The 17,104-nt window shown below is 31.6% G+C and overlaps 1 protein-coding gene across 1 annotated transcript in view; it reads left to right on the top strand.

Moving 5' to 3' along the window:
• UBA6 (ubiquitin like modifier activating enzyme 6) overlaps positions 1–17,104 on the top strand; it is a 61,345-nt gene that overhangs the window by 27,737 nt on the left and 16,504 nt on the right. Inside the window, exons 15-25 of the mRNA XM_074274918.1 lie at positions 2,695–2,762; positions 3,132–3,210; positions 4,518–4,598; positions 5,160–5,237; positions 6,213–6,394; positions 11,583–11,688; positions 13,818–13,907; positions 14,225–14,305; positions 15,490–15,618; positions 16,834–16,885; positions 16,984–17,047. Of these exons, the coding sequence (XP_074131019.1) occupies positions 2,695–2,762; positions 3,132–3,210; positions 4,518–4,598; positions 5,160–5,237; positions 6,213–6,394; positions 11,583–11,688; positions 13,818–13,907; positions 14,225–14,305; positions 15,490–15,618; positions 16,834–16,885; positions 16,984–17,047 (1,010 nt within the window). The remainder of the gene's footprint in view (positions 1–2,694; positions 2,763–3,131; positions 3,211–4,517; positions 4,599–5,159; positions 5,238–6,212; positions 6,395–11,582; positions 11,689–13,817; positions 13,908–14,224; positions 14,306–15,489; positions 15,619–16,833; positions 16,886–16,983; positions 17,048–17,104) is intronic.

Here is a 17,104-nt window from a genome sequence, read left to right as displayed (position 1 = left end):
TGGAACCCTTCCCACCTCCCAAGTAAGGTCTCATTCCTTTTTACTTTTTCAACATTCCCCCATACTCCTTCCTTATCCATTTGCCTTTACACCATTTTCTTCCTGAGATCAGAGTAGTCAACTTCACTTCATTACCAGCCCTTGATTTGGTCCTGATGCATCACTTAGTTCTCTCTGTACCCCTTCTCTTTAGCCCCTTTAGATACCCTCCCATGTTGTATCCCATGCACACACAAAAATTTGGTTCACACTTTATATTAATGTCATCATGTAAGTTATTTTCTCCTTATAAACTTAATAGTTATCAACAAACATAAAAAACAGTTTAGTTTTTAAATATTTATTGAATTTAACAAGTCTATAGTAATCTGTTTCTCTGACCCCTTCTGAATGTGTTTTCTTTTGTCTTTTTGCATCCTGTCAATCTCCACTTATCTTTCTCCCCTTTTCCCACCCTAACCTCTACCCCCAAACCAACACTCACTTGTAATAGAAAATCATAGGCAAGCAATTCTGCTTCCTCAAGTTTTCTCAATGTTTCAATATTTGAATTGGGGGGAGGGGGTGCAGTAATATATTAGGGTGCCACAGTTCTTTCATTTTCCAGTCAATGGCACCACTTTCCTCCCAAGTCTTTGTTACTACAAAAAGTCCTGCTATAAATATTTTTTGTTGTACATTTTCCTCTGGCTTTGTTTTCATATCATAAATTAGTTCTCCAGAATGGTTGGATCAATTTGCAACTTTTCTAGTAGCATATGAATGTGTCTATCTACAACCTTTTCCACACTGAGCATTCATTTATCATATTGTTGTGGTGAAGCCTCAGAATTATTTAGTGTTCATTTCACCTTATTATTAGTGATTTAGAAGGTTTTTATATGATTGTTAATAACTTGATTTTTCTCTTTTGAAAATGCCCCTTTGTACCCTTTGATCCCTAAAGTCTTTTTCCTTTATAATTCCCATTTCTCACTTTGAAGAGCTTGTTTATACCTTTTGTAATTGTAGTCTCTTGTCTCATCTTTACTCTCTTGATTTGATTTTGGTAGTAACTGCTCCATAAAGTTCTGCAGTTATACCATTAATTTTTTTTTTTTTTTGGGGGGGTGAGGCAATTGAGATTAAGTGATACAGTCACACAGCTAGGAAATGTAAAGTATCTGAGACCATATTTCAACTCAGGTTCTCCTGATACAGGGTTGGTGCTCTATCTACTGCACCATCTAGCTGCCCCTCTTGTTAAAGAGAAACTTTAGAGACAGACTGTGTGTATAGGATTGACCAGTGTTTATTGTGTCTTCTCTGCTGGAAGAAAGTATTAATTATGGACATGTATGAAGCTTCTGAAGAGTCTACAAGTCTTTGACCTGTTGTTTTTTTTGTTTTTTTTTTAATTCCAAAACACATGTTCTATCATTTTTCACTATCTCATTGAAATCTCTAAATATCATTGTATATGTTGACTATTTTAAAATCAGATGATGGTCTTATGAAATTCATAGGGTTTTGTTTCCTCTGTGATTATCTTTTAATGACATGGTGGCACACAATTTGGATGATTAGGCAAAATGACCAATTATCCAGTTAAATCATACTTTTTACTTTTAGCTCTTGATTAACTATTTGCATATCTGAGGAGATGTAAATAAATTTTCTCTTTTGCTTTGCTGAAACTTAACGTTTTGCTGTAATTTATATTAAAAGATAACAATATTAATACAATTTGCCTTTTTATTAGTGATGGACTGAGGCAAGTCATTGAATAAGGAACTTATATTTTAAAATGGCAGTTGTTAATATTTACAGATGATTTAAAAACTGTATGATAATTCTTGTTGGCCCCAACATGGTCACCATGGATAAGAACATGACACACAAATTAAGTTATCTTATTATTCTATTTTATTATAAATACTACAGGCTCTAATTGGTTGTTGTTAAATGATGTAGTCCTTTAAACTACAAGTGAGAGACCTGGTTTATTCAATTCTTACTAAATTTGGACTTTTTCAGGTTAGACTTGATTTTATTTCTAACTATATGACTTGAGCTAGATATGTAACAACCACTAGGAGTCTCAGTTTTAAATTGGGCACAAATTCATACCCTTTCCACTTCAAAGAGTTCTGAGATCAAATCAGAAAATATATATATGAAAGCACTTTGAAAAATGTAACCTGAATACTTTATGAGAATAATTTGTTATAGTTAATAAACCACAACTGTAATAATAATTAGTAGTTATATAATGCTTTAAAGTTTATAAAACACAACATATATTAGGTCATTTTATTTCATTTATATATGTTGGCTACAAGAAAATTAAATTATTTAGAATTAGATGAATTCTTAGAAATCATGTTAAGTATTCATAAAATTAAGTAGTTCTATCTGTTTCCCTTGGAGTCCTGAAAAGCAACTGGAATTAAAGTTATTAAAGATGAGTTATTTTATCTAAAATGACCAGAACTAATGTTTTTAAAACATAGTTATGTGCTACTTCTAAGTTTTGTTTTAGCTTCATACATAAATTTTCTAGAGTAGTTGTTCTTTGTTCCTTTTTAAGTCCATATGATAGTTTCTTTTCTTGTGTGATATTGTCATTTTTTCTTATTTGTGAGTTTCAGAAAGGAAAAAAAAATAAAATAAGGTACTGTAAACCGTTAAGTGTATTCTGTATTTTTTTTCCAGCTATATATTGAAGCAGCAGATCTGTTTGAATCTCTGGATAAATCTAACTGTGAAGAATTCCTCCCAAGGTAAAGAGTTCTGCTATGTATCTTCTTTTTTTATATATATATATATATATATATATATATATATATATATATATATATGCTGCTTACAAGAGACAATATCATGAGGCCTAACAAAAAATTAGATTAATACTTTTGGCTTATTAGTTATCTCTCAAAATATAAGTTTCTTCCACTATATTTGATCTCCTTTAGGGGGGTATTTTAAGCATCATTTCAAACTGATCATTTTCATGCTATAGTGATAAGCATTTAATAGAATCCTTGAATAAGCAATTTAAATCTTTGTCATAGGTGACAATTTTTTAAAAAATAGTGTTATTGTTTGTGTTAATTTGTCTTTCTGCCATGTTTTTTTTTTTCTCCCTGCAGAGGAGATCGATATGATGCATTAAGAGCTTGTATTGGTGACACTTTATGCCAAAAGCTGCAAAATTTGAATATATTCTTAGTAAGTATAGGTAGCGGGAATATGTGGTACATTCATATAGCTAATTTAATAAACTAAGACTCAGACATATTAGTTGGACTTAATATGCAGTATTTGAAATCGTGGGTTTGAGGTAGTAGAAGAGATGGAAAAAGGAAGGCAGAATTTTCCCAGATTTAAAAATATTTTTTCTGCCATTTATCTTTTAATTAAAGCTAATGGTATTTTTAAGTAACCAATTTTTTTATTTTTAAAAATGTTCTGATAATAAACAAAGCCTAACTTTGATGTTCATATAAGTACTTAAGACCTACTCTATGCCAGATATTGCATTCAAGGATAAAAATAAAATAGCTGTCAACATGTTTTTATTTAAAAGCCAAAAGGAAATGTATTGTAGATCAGTTAATAAGTTAGAAGTAGATTGTTATTTTTTATGAAAGATAAAAGATGTATCACTATACTAATTTACTATAGTTAAATAATGTACCGTAAGCATTTGAAATGAAAAAAATTAATCTTTTTTTTTTTATTAAGTGCCCCCCCCTTTTTTTTTTTGCTTTATCTTGCTCTACAAAGTTCTAGATTTTTGAAGCTGTTACTGTCTCCACTTAAAGAGTTAAATTTATTCTCTTTATTCATTGTGTTTTACTATAAAACTTATTTTAATAAAGATTAGATGAATTGGATCATTTTTGTATTCAAGAATTTGAGATAACCCTTGTATTGTTTAGAATATTTGTTTCTTTAGACAAGTATGATATAACATCTTAATTTTTTTTTTTAATCACCTAATTCTGGTCATTTAAATAAAGTCTGATGAAGAGAACTTTGTGAAAGTGAAAGAATTGCCACTTAAGCTAACTGTTTATTCTGAGGCAAATCTAATGAAGAAAATGGCAGCAGAGAAACAAAGTAACCATTTATCTGAGGAAATATTAGCTATGATTCATACTGAACATTTGACTGGGGACCTTGAAATAATGAAAGAAACTGAGACTGTTGCAACGTAAGCATTGGAGAAATCTCCAGCTGCCAGCCTTCCCCTGCCCCCCTCTATCAGTCTTTCATGGGTTTTAAATGTTTCCATCTGTATAAAAATGTAACTTAGTTTTTGACCCACTGCCTTTTAAAATAAGTAACACTCATTTCTGCTTAGGCAACTCACTTCTCAGAGACAGGATCCTTAGATTCAAAGCTTGCTACACTGTTCTCTTTTTATTTCTTCAAACTTAGAATGTAATTTTAAATAAAAGTTTGGACTTTTCTGTAATAAAACATCACTTAAATCAATGACTTAGTTCCTCCTGTTGTTTTATCCTCTGTAGGTTGGATGTGGAGCAATAGGTTGTGAAATGTTAAAAAATTTTGCACTTCTTGGAATTGGCACTGGCAAAGAGAAAGGAATGGTAAGGTTATACTTTTGATGATAAACATTTAATAATTTTACTTTGGACTATGTTTGAAGAGTTGATTTTTTTTCTTTTTTTTTTTTTTTAATGATAACCTTTACCAAATGGTATCAAATTAAAATTGCTTTTGTTTTTTCGTCTTGTAATAAAGTTGGTATCCAAAAATTATAAAACTGTCATAGTTGGTTATCAGACATTATAAGAATAATTTTCATTTTAAAATACACATTAACTGTTGGTGAGTTGTTTTAAATTTTTAAACTTAAAAAAAGTTTTGAAAATTTCAAGTTATAAAAGTACAACCTAATTGTAAAGAACATGTGTTTTTTTGACACTACTTCTTTTGTGTACATCTCTTCTTCCACCTTTTATACATCCCAAAATTCTGCAGCTTAGTTGGAGTCCTTTTAAATACATATATGTATTTTAAATATCCCCCGTGGTACTAAATACAAATAAAAAGCAATTGAAAGAAGGTCCTTTGTAACTTGTGGTTTACGTGAATCTGCATGAAATTTATTTATGATTACAGGGTTTTTTTTTCCTTGTTGTTTCCAGGTAACAATTACAGATCCTGACTTAATAGAAAAATCCAATCTAAATAGACAGTTTCTATTTCGACCCCATCACATACAGGTATTAGTACCTATTCACTTCAACAATACTCATTTTGCAAAAAATAATATAATGATGAAGTATGATGTTTTCCATATTGATTCTAGTAAGAAATTAATTTTTAAAATAGAAAGCTTGTTTGAGTTTTGGACATATGATTCTTAAATAATACAAATAATTGAGAAATAATAATGAATAAATGCTTAATATAAACTATTATAGCCAAATACTATTTTCATAAGCTTAGAAATGATAACATGGGAAAGAACAGAAAAAATCTATAAGAAAGTACATTACAGTAGATGAATGAATATATATATATATGTGTGTGTGTTTATATAAAAGGATGGTATGAAAATTGGTATTAAAATTATAGTAATTGGCAATTTGAAATGCTTTTTTTAAAGAAAACATGGAAATATTAAATAACATATATTTATATATATTTACATATATATAAACATCCATTTTGTTTTCAGCAAACATTCATTAAATGTCTGCTATGTGTGAGGTGATCCAAAATAGTAAAAATAAAGTTTTTTTTCTTCTGTATGGCTGACATTTGTTCTATTTTTTCTATCTATCTTTCATCTATTTTTATCTTGACAGTTAACATGTATTCTCAATTCAATAAATTGTGATTACTTCAAATACAAACGATCTGAGGGGAAATTTGCTTTTAAACAATTGCGTTTTATTATATGATATTTGTATTAATTAATTCACAAGTTTTGAATTATTGTTAATTATTACTACTATTATTAATTAGATTTATTTAAAAATTTATCATTTAGTAATATAAATGATATTTTGCTTTGTAATGACAAAAGTAATGATACTCATTTCACTTTTAGTCAATGTACATTATTATCAGATTACACTGATATAGTTAGTGATAGTAGAAATGTGTGAAAGCCATATGTCAATTTTTATCTCTCTAAAAACCTCTTTGACTAAGTATCTGAGAGAATTTCATAATTTTTAAAATTTGTTTAGAAACCTAAAAGTTATACTGCTGCTGCTGCAACTCTGAGTATAAATCCTGAGTTAAAGATTGAGTCACACCTGCACAAAGTTTGTCCTGCCACTGAGATGATATACAGTGATGAATTCTATACTAAACAAGATATAATTGTTACAGCTTTAGACAATGTAGAAGCCCGAAGATATGTGGACAGGTAAGTTTTGGTTTTTTTTTTTTAAACTGAGTCATAAAGAATCTTGGTCTTTGTTTCTGTATCCACTCATCAATTCTTTAGATTAAATTAAATATTTTATTTTACATTGTAATATCTACAGTCATATTCTGAGTAAAAATGAACTATCACTAAATCATATAAAATAAAGAATTAATGATTTACATAGTGACTCATGGGTCTTTTGTAAGACTGTAATCACAGGAGTTTAAAGCTTTAGTGCTCATAGCAAGAAAGAAATAATAGAGAACTGTGATAACAGATTTGGTATATACATATATGCAGAAGGAAAAAGGGAAACTACAAATGCTAGGAAAAAAGATCAAGGATTATAAAAAAAATGATTTTTTTAGTGAACATGATTTTGAATAAGATGGACAAAAGATCTTAAAGAAGAGGCAAATCATGAAAGGGATGTTTTATTCAGTAAGTATTGAGAAAGAAGGCAAAATCAATGTATTGAAAAAAGTTCATTAGAGGTTGGAGAATTCTCACACAGCTAGTAAGTATCAAAGCCAGTGTTTAACTCTGACTTTCAAACTCTAATCCCTGAGCTCATTACTGCACGATCTCTATAAATTGGTAAAAGAAGTACTTCACTCTGTTTTTAAGATTATCAGTGTTTGTATTCTCTCCATGGTACAGATCACAAAGTATCTTCAACTTGTCTTCATGTGTAGTTCTTTTTCTTGTAATCCCATAAATCCCCCATTGGCAATCTACCCAGTAATCTAGATTGTTTAATATCCCATGTATAGCACTGAAGCATATGAGGTTTCCTTCTATTTTTACTTGGTCTGCTGTATGATGGGCCTATTTCCTTTTGTTAGTCATATCTCTTTCTGGATGATATCTTTTGTGTGCCTGCCTGTAATATATGCATCTTTCCATTGACCTTTGAATCATTTTAAGTTTTGATTTTTTTTGTGATTCCCAGACTTATACTTTAAGTTTTGGGTGTTAAAAAAGGATCATTTTTATGGCAGAAAGTAGCTTGAAATAATTAAGAGTAAAGCAATTTCCCCACAGTAAATAAAAAGGAGGGAAAGGAATAAGTATTTATTAAACACCTACTATATACCTGTCACTTAACTAGTATTTTACCAATTTTTCATCTGAATCTCACAGCAACCCTGTAAGGTAGATGCTATTATTATCCCCATTTTACAGTTGAGAAAACTGAGGCAGACAGAGATTAAGTGACTTACCTTAGCATCACAAAACTGGTGTCTTGGGTGGGAGTGAATTAAACTCAGGTCTTCTAACTCCAGGCCCAGCTTACTCAGTTAAATCCATCCTCTTCTACCTGTTCATTTTTGGACTTATGTCACCATTCAGCATCTGTTCATGATGTGCTGTTGCTGAGGAGCCCATCAATTTAGTGGATTATAAGTCAGTTTCATTATTTTAGGAAATCTGTATTTTTTAAATTTTGATTTTTCCTGTTTAGATTGCAGCAGTCTCTTGAGTAGCTATGGATGTCATTGCAAAGGTTCTCATATTTGGGACATTTCTTAAAAGCAGTTCACCGTTTTCTTGTGAGGCAGAGATGTCAAACAGGGCCCTATAGTATGCCAAGTCAATGTGTGGACCTAGGGATCCTCATTAATGACTCCCATTTCTGTCATCCAAGGATCATCATTTTTTAGGAAATCTGATTTCATTTCAACTCTGTGCTGGATACCCTTCATTGTCAGTCTTAGATGCACAGCTTTCAAAATGTATCAGTGTTAATCCTCATTATTAATCGTAGAGTTGTTGAATCAGATTATCTCTGTACTTTCATTGTCCAGGAATCTGTATACTCTTAGCCTAAGCATGAGAGATAGTTTGTTGCAGAAATAACATCAGCAAATGTTTATATAGCACTTGAGGCTTGAAGAGCACTTCATATCAGATAATTCATTGGATATTCACAAAACCAAGGTAGGTGTTATTTTTAACCATTTCATAGACAAGGAAATTGAGAAACAGAGGTTAGGTGATTTGTCTTATCCAGGATTACCCAGTTTTTTAGTATCTGAATCAAAATTTGAATTCCTATCTTTTTTTTTAATTCAGTAGTATTTTATTTTTCCATTTACATGTAAAATTAGTTTTCAACATACATTTTTGTAGAATTTTGAGTTCCAAATTTTTTCTCCCTCCCTCACCTCCCCTCTCCCCAAGACAATAAGCAATCTGATGTACATCTGACATTGTACTGTGTAGGTACGATTTGCAACTTTTTTGCATCTAGTAGCATGTGAATGTTTCTGTCTGCCTACAACCTTTTCCACACTGAGCATTCATTTATCATATTTGTGTGGTGAAATCTCAGGTTATTTAATGTACATTTCACCTTATTATTAGTGATTTAGAAAGTTTTTATATGATTATTAATAGCTTGACTTAGCTCTTTTGAAAATGCCCCTTTGTATCCTTTGACACTTAACAGTCCTTTTCCTTTATAATTCCCATTTCTCACTTTCAAGAGCTTGTTTGTACCTCATTGTTGAAAGCAGTGGACTTGGGTCCATCAGGATTGATCATCATATAATAATTGCTATTGCTGTATACAATGTTCTTTTGGTTCTACTCAATTCACTTAGCATCAGTTCATATAAGTCTCTCTAGGCCTTTCTGCAATCACCCTGCTAATCATTTCTTATAGAAAAATAATATTCCATTACATTTATATATCATAACTTTGAATTTGTATCTTCTTGATTCCAAGTACCATGCTCTTATCTCCTGTATTACCTAGGAAACATTTTGAAGTCTTGTATATCTTGATGATTAGTGTCACACTAGACTTTCTATAGATCTTGCTTTTCCCTTCGAATGTCTTTGATTGTTTTTTGAGGCAGTACTGTTTTGTAATCTACCATTCTTCAAAGCATTTTACAGGTGGGTTAGTTTTTTAAACTGACTTTTATCTTTTTACATGACCAAGAGATGAAGTGTTTGCTACTTACAATTTCAGGATTTTTTTTTTTTTTTTTTTTTTTTTTGGCTTTTTCATTGTGTAATTCTTTTATATATTTAAATCATCTTGGGGAAATTGATCATCTATGTTAATGCTTTATCCTTTATCCATTTTCCAATTTTTATTATCAAAAGCTTGTTTGTTTACATTGTAAATTACATTAACATTGAAATAGTTAAGTGAATGCACCCTATGTCTATCTCATCTTTAGCCTTCCCTCTAATTTTGTACTGATCCTGATCTTTGTTTTCATAGGTCAGGATCATATTATATCTATACACTTGCAGGGGATTCAGAAATAATTCCCACATTGATAATCAATTTCATGTCTCTTCAGATGAAATCAGTTGCTTGCTTGCTTTATTTTTCCTGAGCCAATTGGGATTAAGTGACTTTTCCAGGGTCACACAGCTAGGAAGTATTAAGTGTCTGAAGCCAGATTTGAACTCAGGTCTTCCTGAGTTCAGGGCCAGCACTGTATCTGCTGTACCATTGAGCTACCCTATCAGTTTCATTTTTTACGTTATTGTCATATCCAGCATTCTTTTAAAAAAAAAAAAAGAAAGAAAGAAATGAAATATAATGAGTATTCTTTGAATAGAAGAGGGTCTTTGAACCATAATTTCTAAAATGTTTCTCCCATCCTTCTTTATATCCACTTTTGTAATGCAGTTACCAAGAATGTCTGTTGATTTGGTTTGGTTTTGGAAGATCTAGATCTTTTATCTCTGTCTTTCCACTAAACATGGGCACATAAACTTCATATGAAAAAGTGGCCAAAGTGTCAGAATGAAAAGGTACAGAATATTAATAACTGAATTAGTGCTATTTTGAGAATGAATTGGAAATGGAAAGTAGTCATTCTCATCTCAGTGTACTATTTCCTATAATGAGTGGAAGATTAATTTCTTTCAATTGCATTCTCTCTCTTACATTCTCTCTATCTCTGTCTCTCAATCTTTCTTTTGTCTCTCATTTTTGTGGTAAATTATTATCTGGTATTAAAAATGAAACAGTAAGCCATTATTTGCAATTTATGTATTGAAGTGAGATTTTGTTAAAGGATTATTCTTTCTAGACAATCAGATTCTTTGGGGGCTTGAGATTGAGAATGCTGTGGATCTCTGGGAAAACTTCAACAAAGATAGCTTTCTAGCTTTCCTTTTTTTTTTTTTTTTTTTTTTTTTTTTTTTTTTTTAATTTAGGGAAGGTCTACAGCATTACATTTTCATTAGTTTTCCTCACTTCCCAGGAAAATAAGATAGCAGTTGTTGGAGAAAGAAGGTGTTTTCTATTTCTCCTTTCAGATTTTTGTTTTGAAATCTTTGAGAATTGTGATTAGTAAAGAGGGTAGAAGAGTGAAACAGACCTCTTAATTATTTATTGTACCTGTTCTAAGAACAATAAATGCCTATTTTTATAACTGACTGAATTTCACAAAATATTTATCTGTAAGTTTCTCAGAGCCCAAGAATCCATCCCTTTATTCAGGTGACCATAAGAGCCTGCACGACAAAACTTGGACCAAAAGTATTCAGTTTATTCATAGGCTCAATTTCTGACAGCTCTCTAGTTCCAGGTCTCCAATTTAAAAATATTCTGTAGTCCAATACTGCATATATTGGGGTGTCTTTTATCTGAGATGATCCAGAAAATAATTACTAATGTTTGTATATGTGTTTATGCATTTTCTGGCAAGTTTTATTTGTTTATAATTAGAAAAGATTAATGGCTTTTGAAATTAAAAAAAAAAAAACTACATAGTAAACATTTTTATGTATCTTATAGAAGCATCATAGTTCCTAACCAAAGAAGCCAGGAAATTAATTGTGCAATCTTAATTTGGTAAAAACTGCCACAGTTGTAATATAAAAGGCTTCTTAGGAAGTTATAAGAAATTTTTTTTCTAGTATTTAATGTTGTCTTTAGTCCTAGTAAGTTTTTTTAGTTTTTTTTTTGTTTGTTTGTTTGTTTTTGTTTTTTTATTGCATTTGAAAAGGTATTAAGACCAATCAGGTTTAAGGGAGGAAAAAAAGCAGATAGACATGGAAGAGGTATGATACTGCCTGTGTAGTATATTTAGAAATCACCAACTTGAAAATAGTTAATAATATCTGGTTCTTAGCTGCCTTGTGTAACAAAATTACTGTTCCTTGGCTTGTGTTTTATTGAACAATTTTGTTTCTTTCTCTTTTCAAATAGCCGTTGCTTAGCGAATCTACGTCCTCTCTTAGATTCTGGCACAATGGGCACCAAGGGACACACTGAAGCTATTATACCTCATTTAACTGAGTCCTATAATAGTCATGTAAGTGTTAAAATTGTTTATGGGATGGAATGTTAAATGCATTGAATTTCATAAGGAGATGCAAATAATCAGAACAGCTTTTTAAATAATGTGTCAGATTTACCATTTGCTTTTGGAAAATTGTTGTCCAGTTGTTTTCAGGCATGTCCAACTCTTTGTTGTCCCCATTTGGGATTTTCTTGGAAAAGATGCTGGAGTAGTTTATCATTTCCTTCTCCAACGCATTTTACAATTAAGAAATCAGAGGCAAACAACAGGGCTAAGCAACCCAGTATCTACAACTAAGAACTATCTGAAATCAGATTTAAACTCAGGAAGATGAGTCTTCCTAGCATCAGCCCTGGCATTTAATTCATTGCACCATCTAGCCCTATTTTTAGAAAATACAAGCTGTACATAATAGAGTTTTACAATTTTATATAGAAAATATATAAAATTCCTCTTTTATTTTTTTTTAAACCATTTTGTTTTAGAAATACTATGAAGGATAATTAACCTAATAAGGACAATTCAAATAAATCATTTTGTAATCCATCTGCATGCCAGTTTGTACGAATACTGGGCTAACTTTTATGGACACATAAAAAGAATAAGGGAAAACATTCTGTTAAACATATGAACACTTAATCACATTTAGAAAGAACTTAGGAGTTACCTAGTGTGAGTCCCTAAAAGGGGTCTCTTTGAACATTTTCTTTAATGCATTTTCCAACAAGTCTTCTGAGTATTTTACCCATATTTATCTTCCTTCTACTCATTAGCCCACTTTGCCCTTTGAAACTATACAAGGAACATAGAACTTGTAATCAGCATTCACTCATCATTGTCAACAAGTGGCTGTCTGACCACATTATCCCTATCATATATTCAAGCACTTGGTTCAGCTCAAGTGTAGAATTTTATTTTTATAATCTTCATTAACTTTTACCTTGTTAGATTTGGTTCATTTTCCAGTCTTTGAAGACTTTTTTAAGTCCTGAATCTGTCTTCAAATATTTTAGCTTTCCCTCCCAGTTTTATATCATCTATCCCAGTGGTCCTCAAACTTTTTAAATAGGGGCTAGTTCATTGTCCCTCAGACTGTTGGAGGACCAGACTAGTAAAAACAAAAACTCACACTCTGTCGGCGCTCCTCAGTCCATTTGCCATAACCTGGCAGGCCCCATATGGCCCTATACTATTAATATATTTTTACATCTCCTATGAAGATGTAATCTAGCAAAATTCTCCATGAAATTTATTTTAAATTACTTATTCTGCCTATTTACTTCTATTATAAACTCAGAAATGTGTTCATGCACAAAGAAGGTCCTAACTTGTTTGAAAATTTTAGCAAAACAAAAAAAGTTATGTGACAGTAAGGCATAGAATGGTATCCTGGAATCTTGGAAATAATTTTAATAGTACTTTGCTTGTGTTAATTTTTTCCACATTATGTTGTTCTCATTTATCAGCCTTCCTTAGATTTTAGAAACTTTTCATATATATCTTAGAAATTTCACAGTGACAGCTTTTGATCCAATAAAATGATAAAGAACATATTAATAAATTTTTCATTTTTAATTGTTTTTCCTCTTTGAAGAATAAGCAAAATATATACTTCCTATTAAGAAAAAGAGAAAAAAATTAAGGTTGGAAGTTCTTCATTCCATTTTTTCAGTTAGACCAAGTAGTATTCCTGTTATGGTTTTTTGGTCCTTACAAAAGCTCTCTTGGCAATTAAAAAACTTAACTTCTTAATTTTATTGAAAAGGCAGTATAGAAAGTTGGCAAGTATTTATGACACATTTGTGTGCTATATATTGAAATGGATAAGGTAAATATAGTACTTGCTGTGTAGGAGTTTACAGTCTAGTTAGAGACTTTACTAGTTAGAAGTTCAGTCTTATAAGGGGTAGCATAACAGTAGTAAATATATAATGTAGACTTAATGTGAAAGGAGTTCATTATAAAAACAAAATAAGATAGCAGAAGTTAGGATAATTTTCCACTTTCTTTCTATATTAGAGGGAAAAGATATTCAGGTTTTGCTTATTTTACAATTTGAAATATATGATGCCAGAGCTAAACATGATCTCAAAAAAATTTGTCCTCAACAATTATGAAATCTTTTATATTTTTTAATTTAGCGGGATCCTCCAGAAGAAGAAATACCATTTTGCACTTTAAAATCTTTTCCAGCTGCTATTGAACATACTATTCAGTGGGCACGAGATAAGGTAAATACTTATTTTTTAAAATATTTTGTTGTCCATTCAATGGAAAGACCAGGAAGTCTGTAACTTTTGTCATCAGCCAGTGGGGTGGAACCTTGCATTTAAGGAAAAGAAAAGGTTTGTTCCTTAACCTCGGCTCCATTCAGGGACTGCCCTAGCTGGATCATCCATTTCTTGCAAAAATCAAAATAAACCAACTTATTTTATACAAAAAAAAGGGAGAGGGGAGAAATATTTAGTTTTCTGTGGAACATTAAGTATTTTAGACTATCTAAAAATGGTCCTTTTCAAAATTTGTCTTTTTCCTCCCCCATATGAAGTTTGAAAGCTCATTTTCCCACAAGCCTTCATTGTTCAACAAATTTTGGCAAACTTATTCATCTGCAGAGGAGGTCTTACAGGTAAGAATCAATATGATTTCTAAATGGATTAAGTGCTTTGAATTGATTTAGATTTTAGAAGCTACATCTAAATGTGCTTCCCTCACAGAGTAACCTTGTTACTACTATAATTTGAGGATTATGGAAATTAAAATTCTTAATCTTCAATTTATAAATGCTATGTAGGTTACAAGGTTCTGAATTCTGGTGGAAAAATATCATTAAAATATTTTACAGTTTTTGAGGTGAGTAGTGCATAATGAGAATAAAATTTCAAATACTCAAGCAGAAAATATGGAGAATTAAATAAGAACATCTGAAAAATTGCTGAAATCATCACTCTCAGTGGTTGCTTCTTTTCCTCTAGTCATAAGTTCTCTCTAAGGTCTACTTCTTAGTACTAAGGGCTATAAAAGAATTACTTTGTGCAGAAAGACTAATGTAACAAAGATTGTTCAAGCTGGAAGATTTCTTAAAAATCACTTTAATCCAACCATTTTAGAGAAAACAAGTCTAGAGAAACCAGGTGGTTTCTTTGAAGTCACTTAACTAGTTAGTAGAAGACCCAAACCTAGAACTCAGGCTCCACATATTCATCTTAGTGCTATAATCATTCTAAAGTAATTGATATGTTTTAATTTGGGAAAATTTAGCCTAAGACTTGGGATCTTAGGTGAAGCTTGAAAGTTTTATCTAATCAAGCTTATTTGTAGGAGAAAAAGGAAGCCTAGGAGGATAGTTTTTCTGAGGCTTAGAGGCTCAGTTGGTTGCACAGTGGAAAGAACTCTGGGTCTGAAGTCAGGAATACCTGAGTTCAGATCCAATTTCTAACACTATGTGTGTGACATTGACTTCAGTTTGTCTTAATCTCCTCAATTGTAAAATTAAAATCATAGTAACACCTACTTCACAAGGTTGTTGTGAGGATCAAATGAGATAATATTTGTAAGTGGCACTTAGCACAGGGTCTGGCACATGATAGGCACTATATAAATGCTTATTCCCTTCTCCTTATATGTGAAGTAAGGTCATACTAGATGATCTATAAAGTTCCTTCTAGAGCTAATATTCTGTGATCCTATTCTTCACCATTATAACTTATATGAACTTTTCATTTGCTTAGTTAGAAATTGCATTTTTTCCCATTTTATATTTCATCTTTTTTTTTTTTTTTTTTTTTTTAATCTACTTTTCCCTCATTCTAGAGAATACAGTCTGGAGAGAGTTTAGAAGGCTGCTTTCAGGTTATTAAGTCACTTAGTAGAAGACCTAGAAATTGGTCCCATTGTGTGGAATTAGCAAGAATGAAATTTGAAAAATATTTTAACCATAAGGTAAGTGTGTGTTTTAGGACCCACAAATGTTGGATGAATGTTCAAATAGATCTAAGCCTTATTTAAATCAACACTAAAATTACTAGACTCTTGACTAGGACTAGACTTCAGAGGTCATCTACTATGATCTTCCTCATTTGATGGAGAGGTCAGCCAGCTAGTGCATAACAGAGGCAGCATTTGAATCCTGCCCTCTAGCTCCAGTCATGGGACCACTTTGACTCTCAAAAAAACTGATAGTAACAAAACCAACCAGAGGTCAAGCAAGATAAGGATGGAGAACAGATCACTGGATTTAGCAGTTGGTAATCTTAGGCCATATAAATAAGAGAAGAAGAATCAGAAGCCAGATGGTTGCAAGTAGTTGATAGTTGAATGGGAAGTAAGGAAGTTGAGGCAATGAGTATAAGATATTTTTTCTAGACATTTGATTATTAGTAAGAGAATTTTAGGATGATATCTTGAGGGGATGGGTAGAGTCATTTAAAGGTTTTTTTTAAGGATATAGAGATCTGGGTGTATTTGTAGGCAAAAGGGGAAAAGCCCGAAAGATTAATCATTAAAAATAGAAAAACAAAATTTAGAGAAGTATGCTCTAGGAGTAGAGAGGCTAGAAAAAAGGCCACTGCTTTTTCAGAGAACAAGAGAAAAATTGGGGATGATATAGAACATTCTGATATTTGGTGTTTGGATTGGAGAAAGAGAGAAAGATTGCAGTCACTGGCTAGGTGATATCACCTCTTTAAGAGAAGAGAGGAAGGATAAGGTCTGGGACTTAAGGAAAGATCTGGAACAGCTGTTTAGGGGAATTTAAAGAGAATCAATTAGGGAAGATACAAAAGAATTGCTGCATGGCAAGGTAGAACATGCCCTGTGATACATGGTCATGGTAAATAAAAGTTCAGCAGTGTTCGGCTGAACTCAGGTGACAGGTTGGGTAGCAGAACCCAGAAGTGGGGCTTTATAAGATGTGAGCAGTGACAGGACAAAGATGCAAGGGGTTTAAGACAGAAGAGTATATAAAGTTGAATTGGCCAACCATTGGGAAGGGTAGAGGGATTAAATGTCACAGTAAAAATGGAGAACAATTAATAAGTAGTGAAGTCAAAAAGAGAGACTATACCTTAGGAAAATAAGTTTATAACAACCTTATTTTTAATGTTAATCCTGTCTTTCTTTCATCCCCTTCTCTCTTTCCCTTCTCTGATCCTCCAGGCTCTTCAGCTTCTTCATTGTTTTCCCCTGGACACACGATTAAAAGATGGCAGTAAGTATACCCAAACATCTGGAGAACACTTTGTTTTTTATTTATTTATTTATTTAATGGTTCCCTATATTGAAATTCACTATGTATGTCTTTATTAGGTTTGTTTTGGCAGTCCCCAAAGAGGCCACCTTCTCCAATAAAGTTTGAATTTAACGATCCTTTGTAAGTATTAGACCACAGTTAACAGATGTAGTTTCTTCCATAGGCCAAACTTTATAT

Source organism: Sminthopsis crassicaudata, chromosome 6 (assembly GCF_048593235.1).
Source record: "Sminthopsis crassicaudata isolate SCR6 chromosome 6, ASM4859323v1, whole genome shotgun sequence".
Classification (NCBI taxonomy): Eukaryota; Metazoa; Chordata; class Mammalia; order Dasyuromorphia; family Dasyuridae; genus Sminthopsis; species Sminthopsis crassicaudata.
This window is presented reverse-complemented; position numbering and strand designations above follow the sequence as displayed.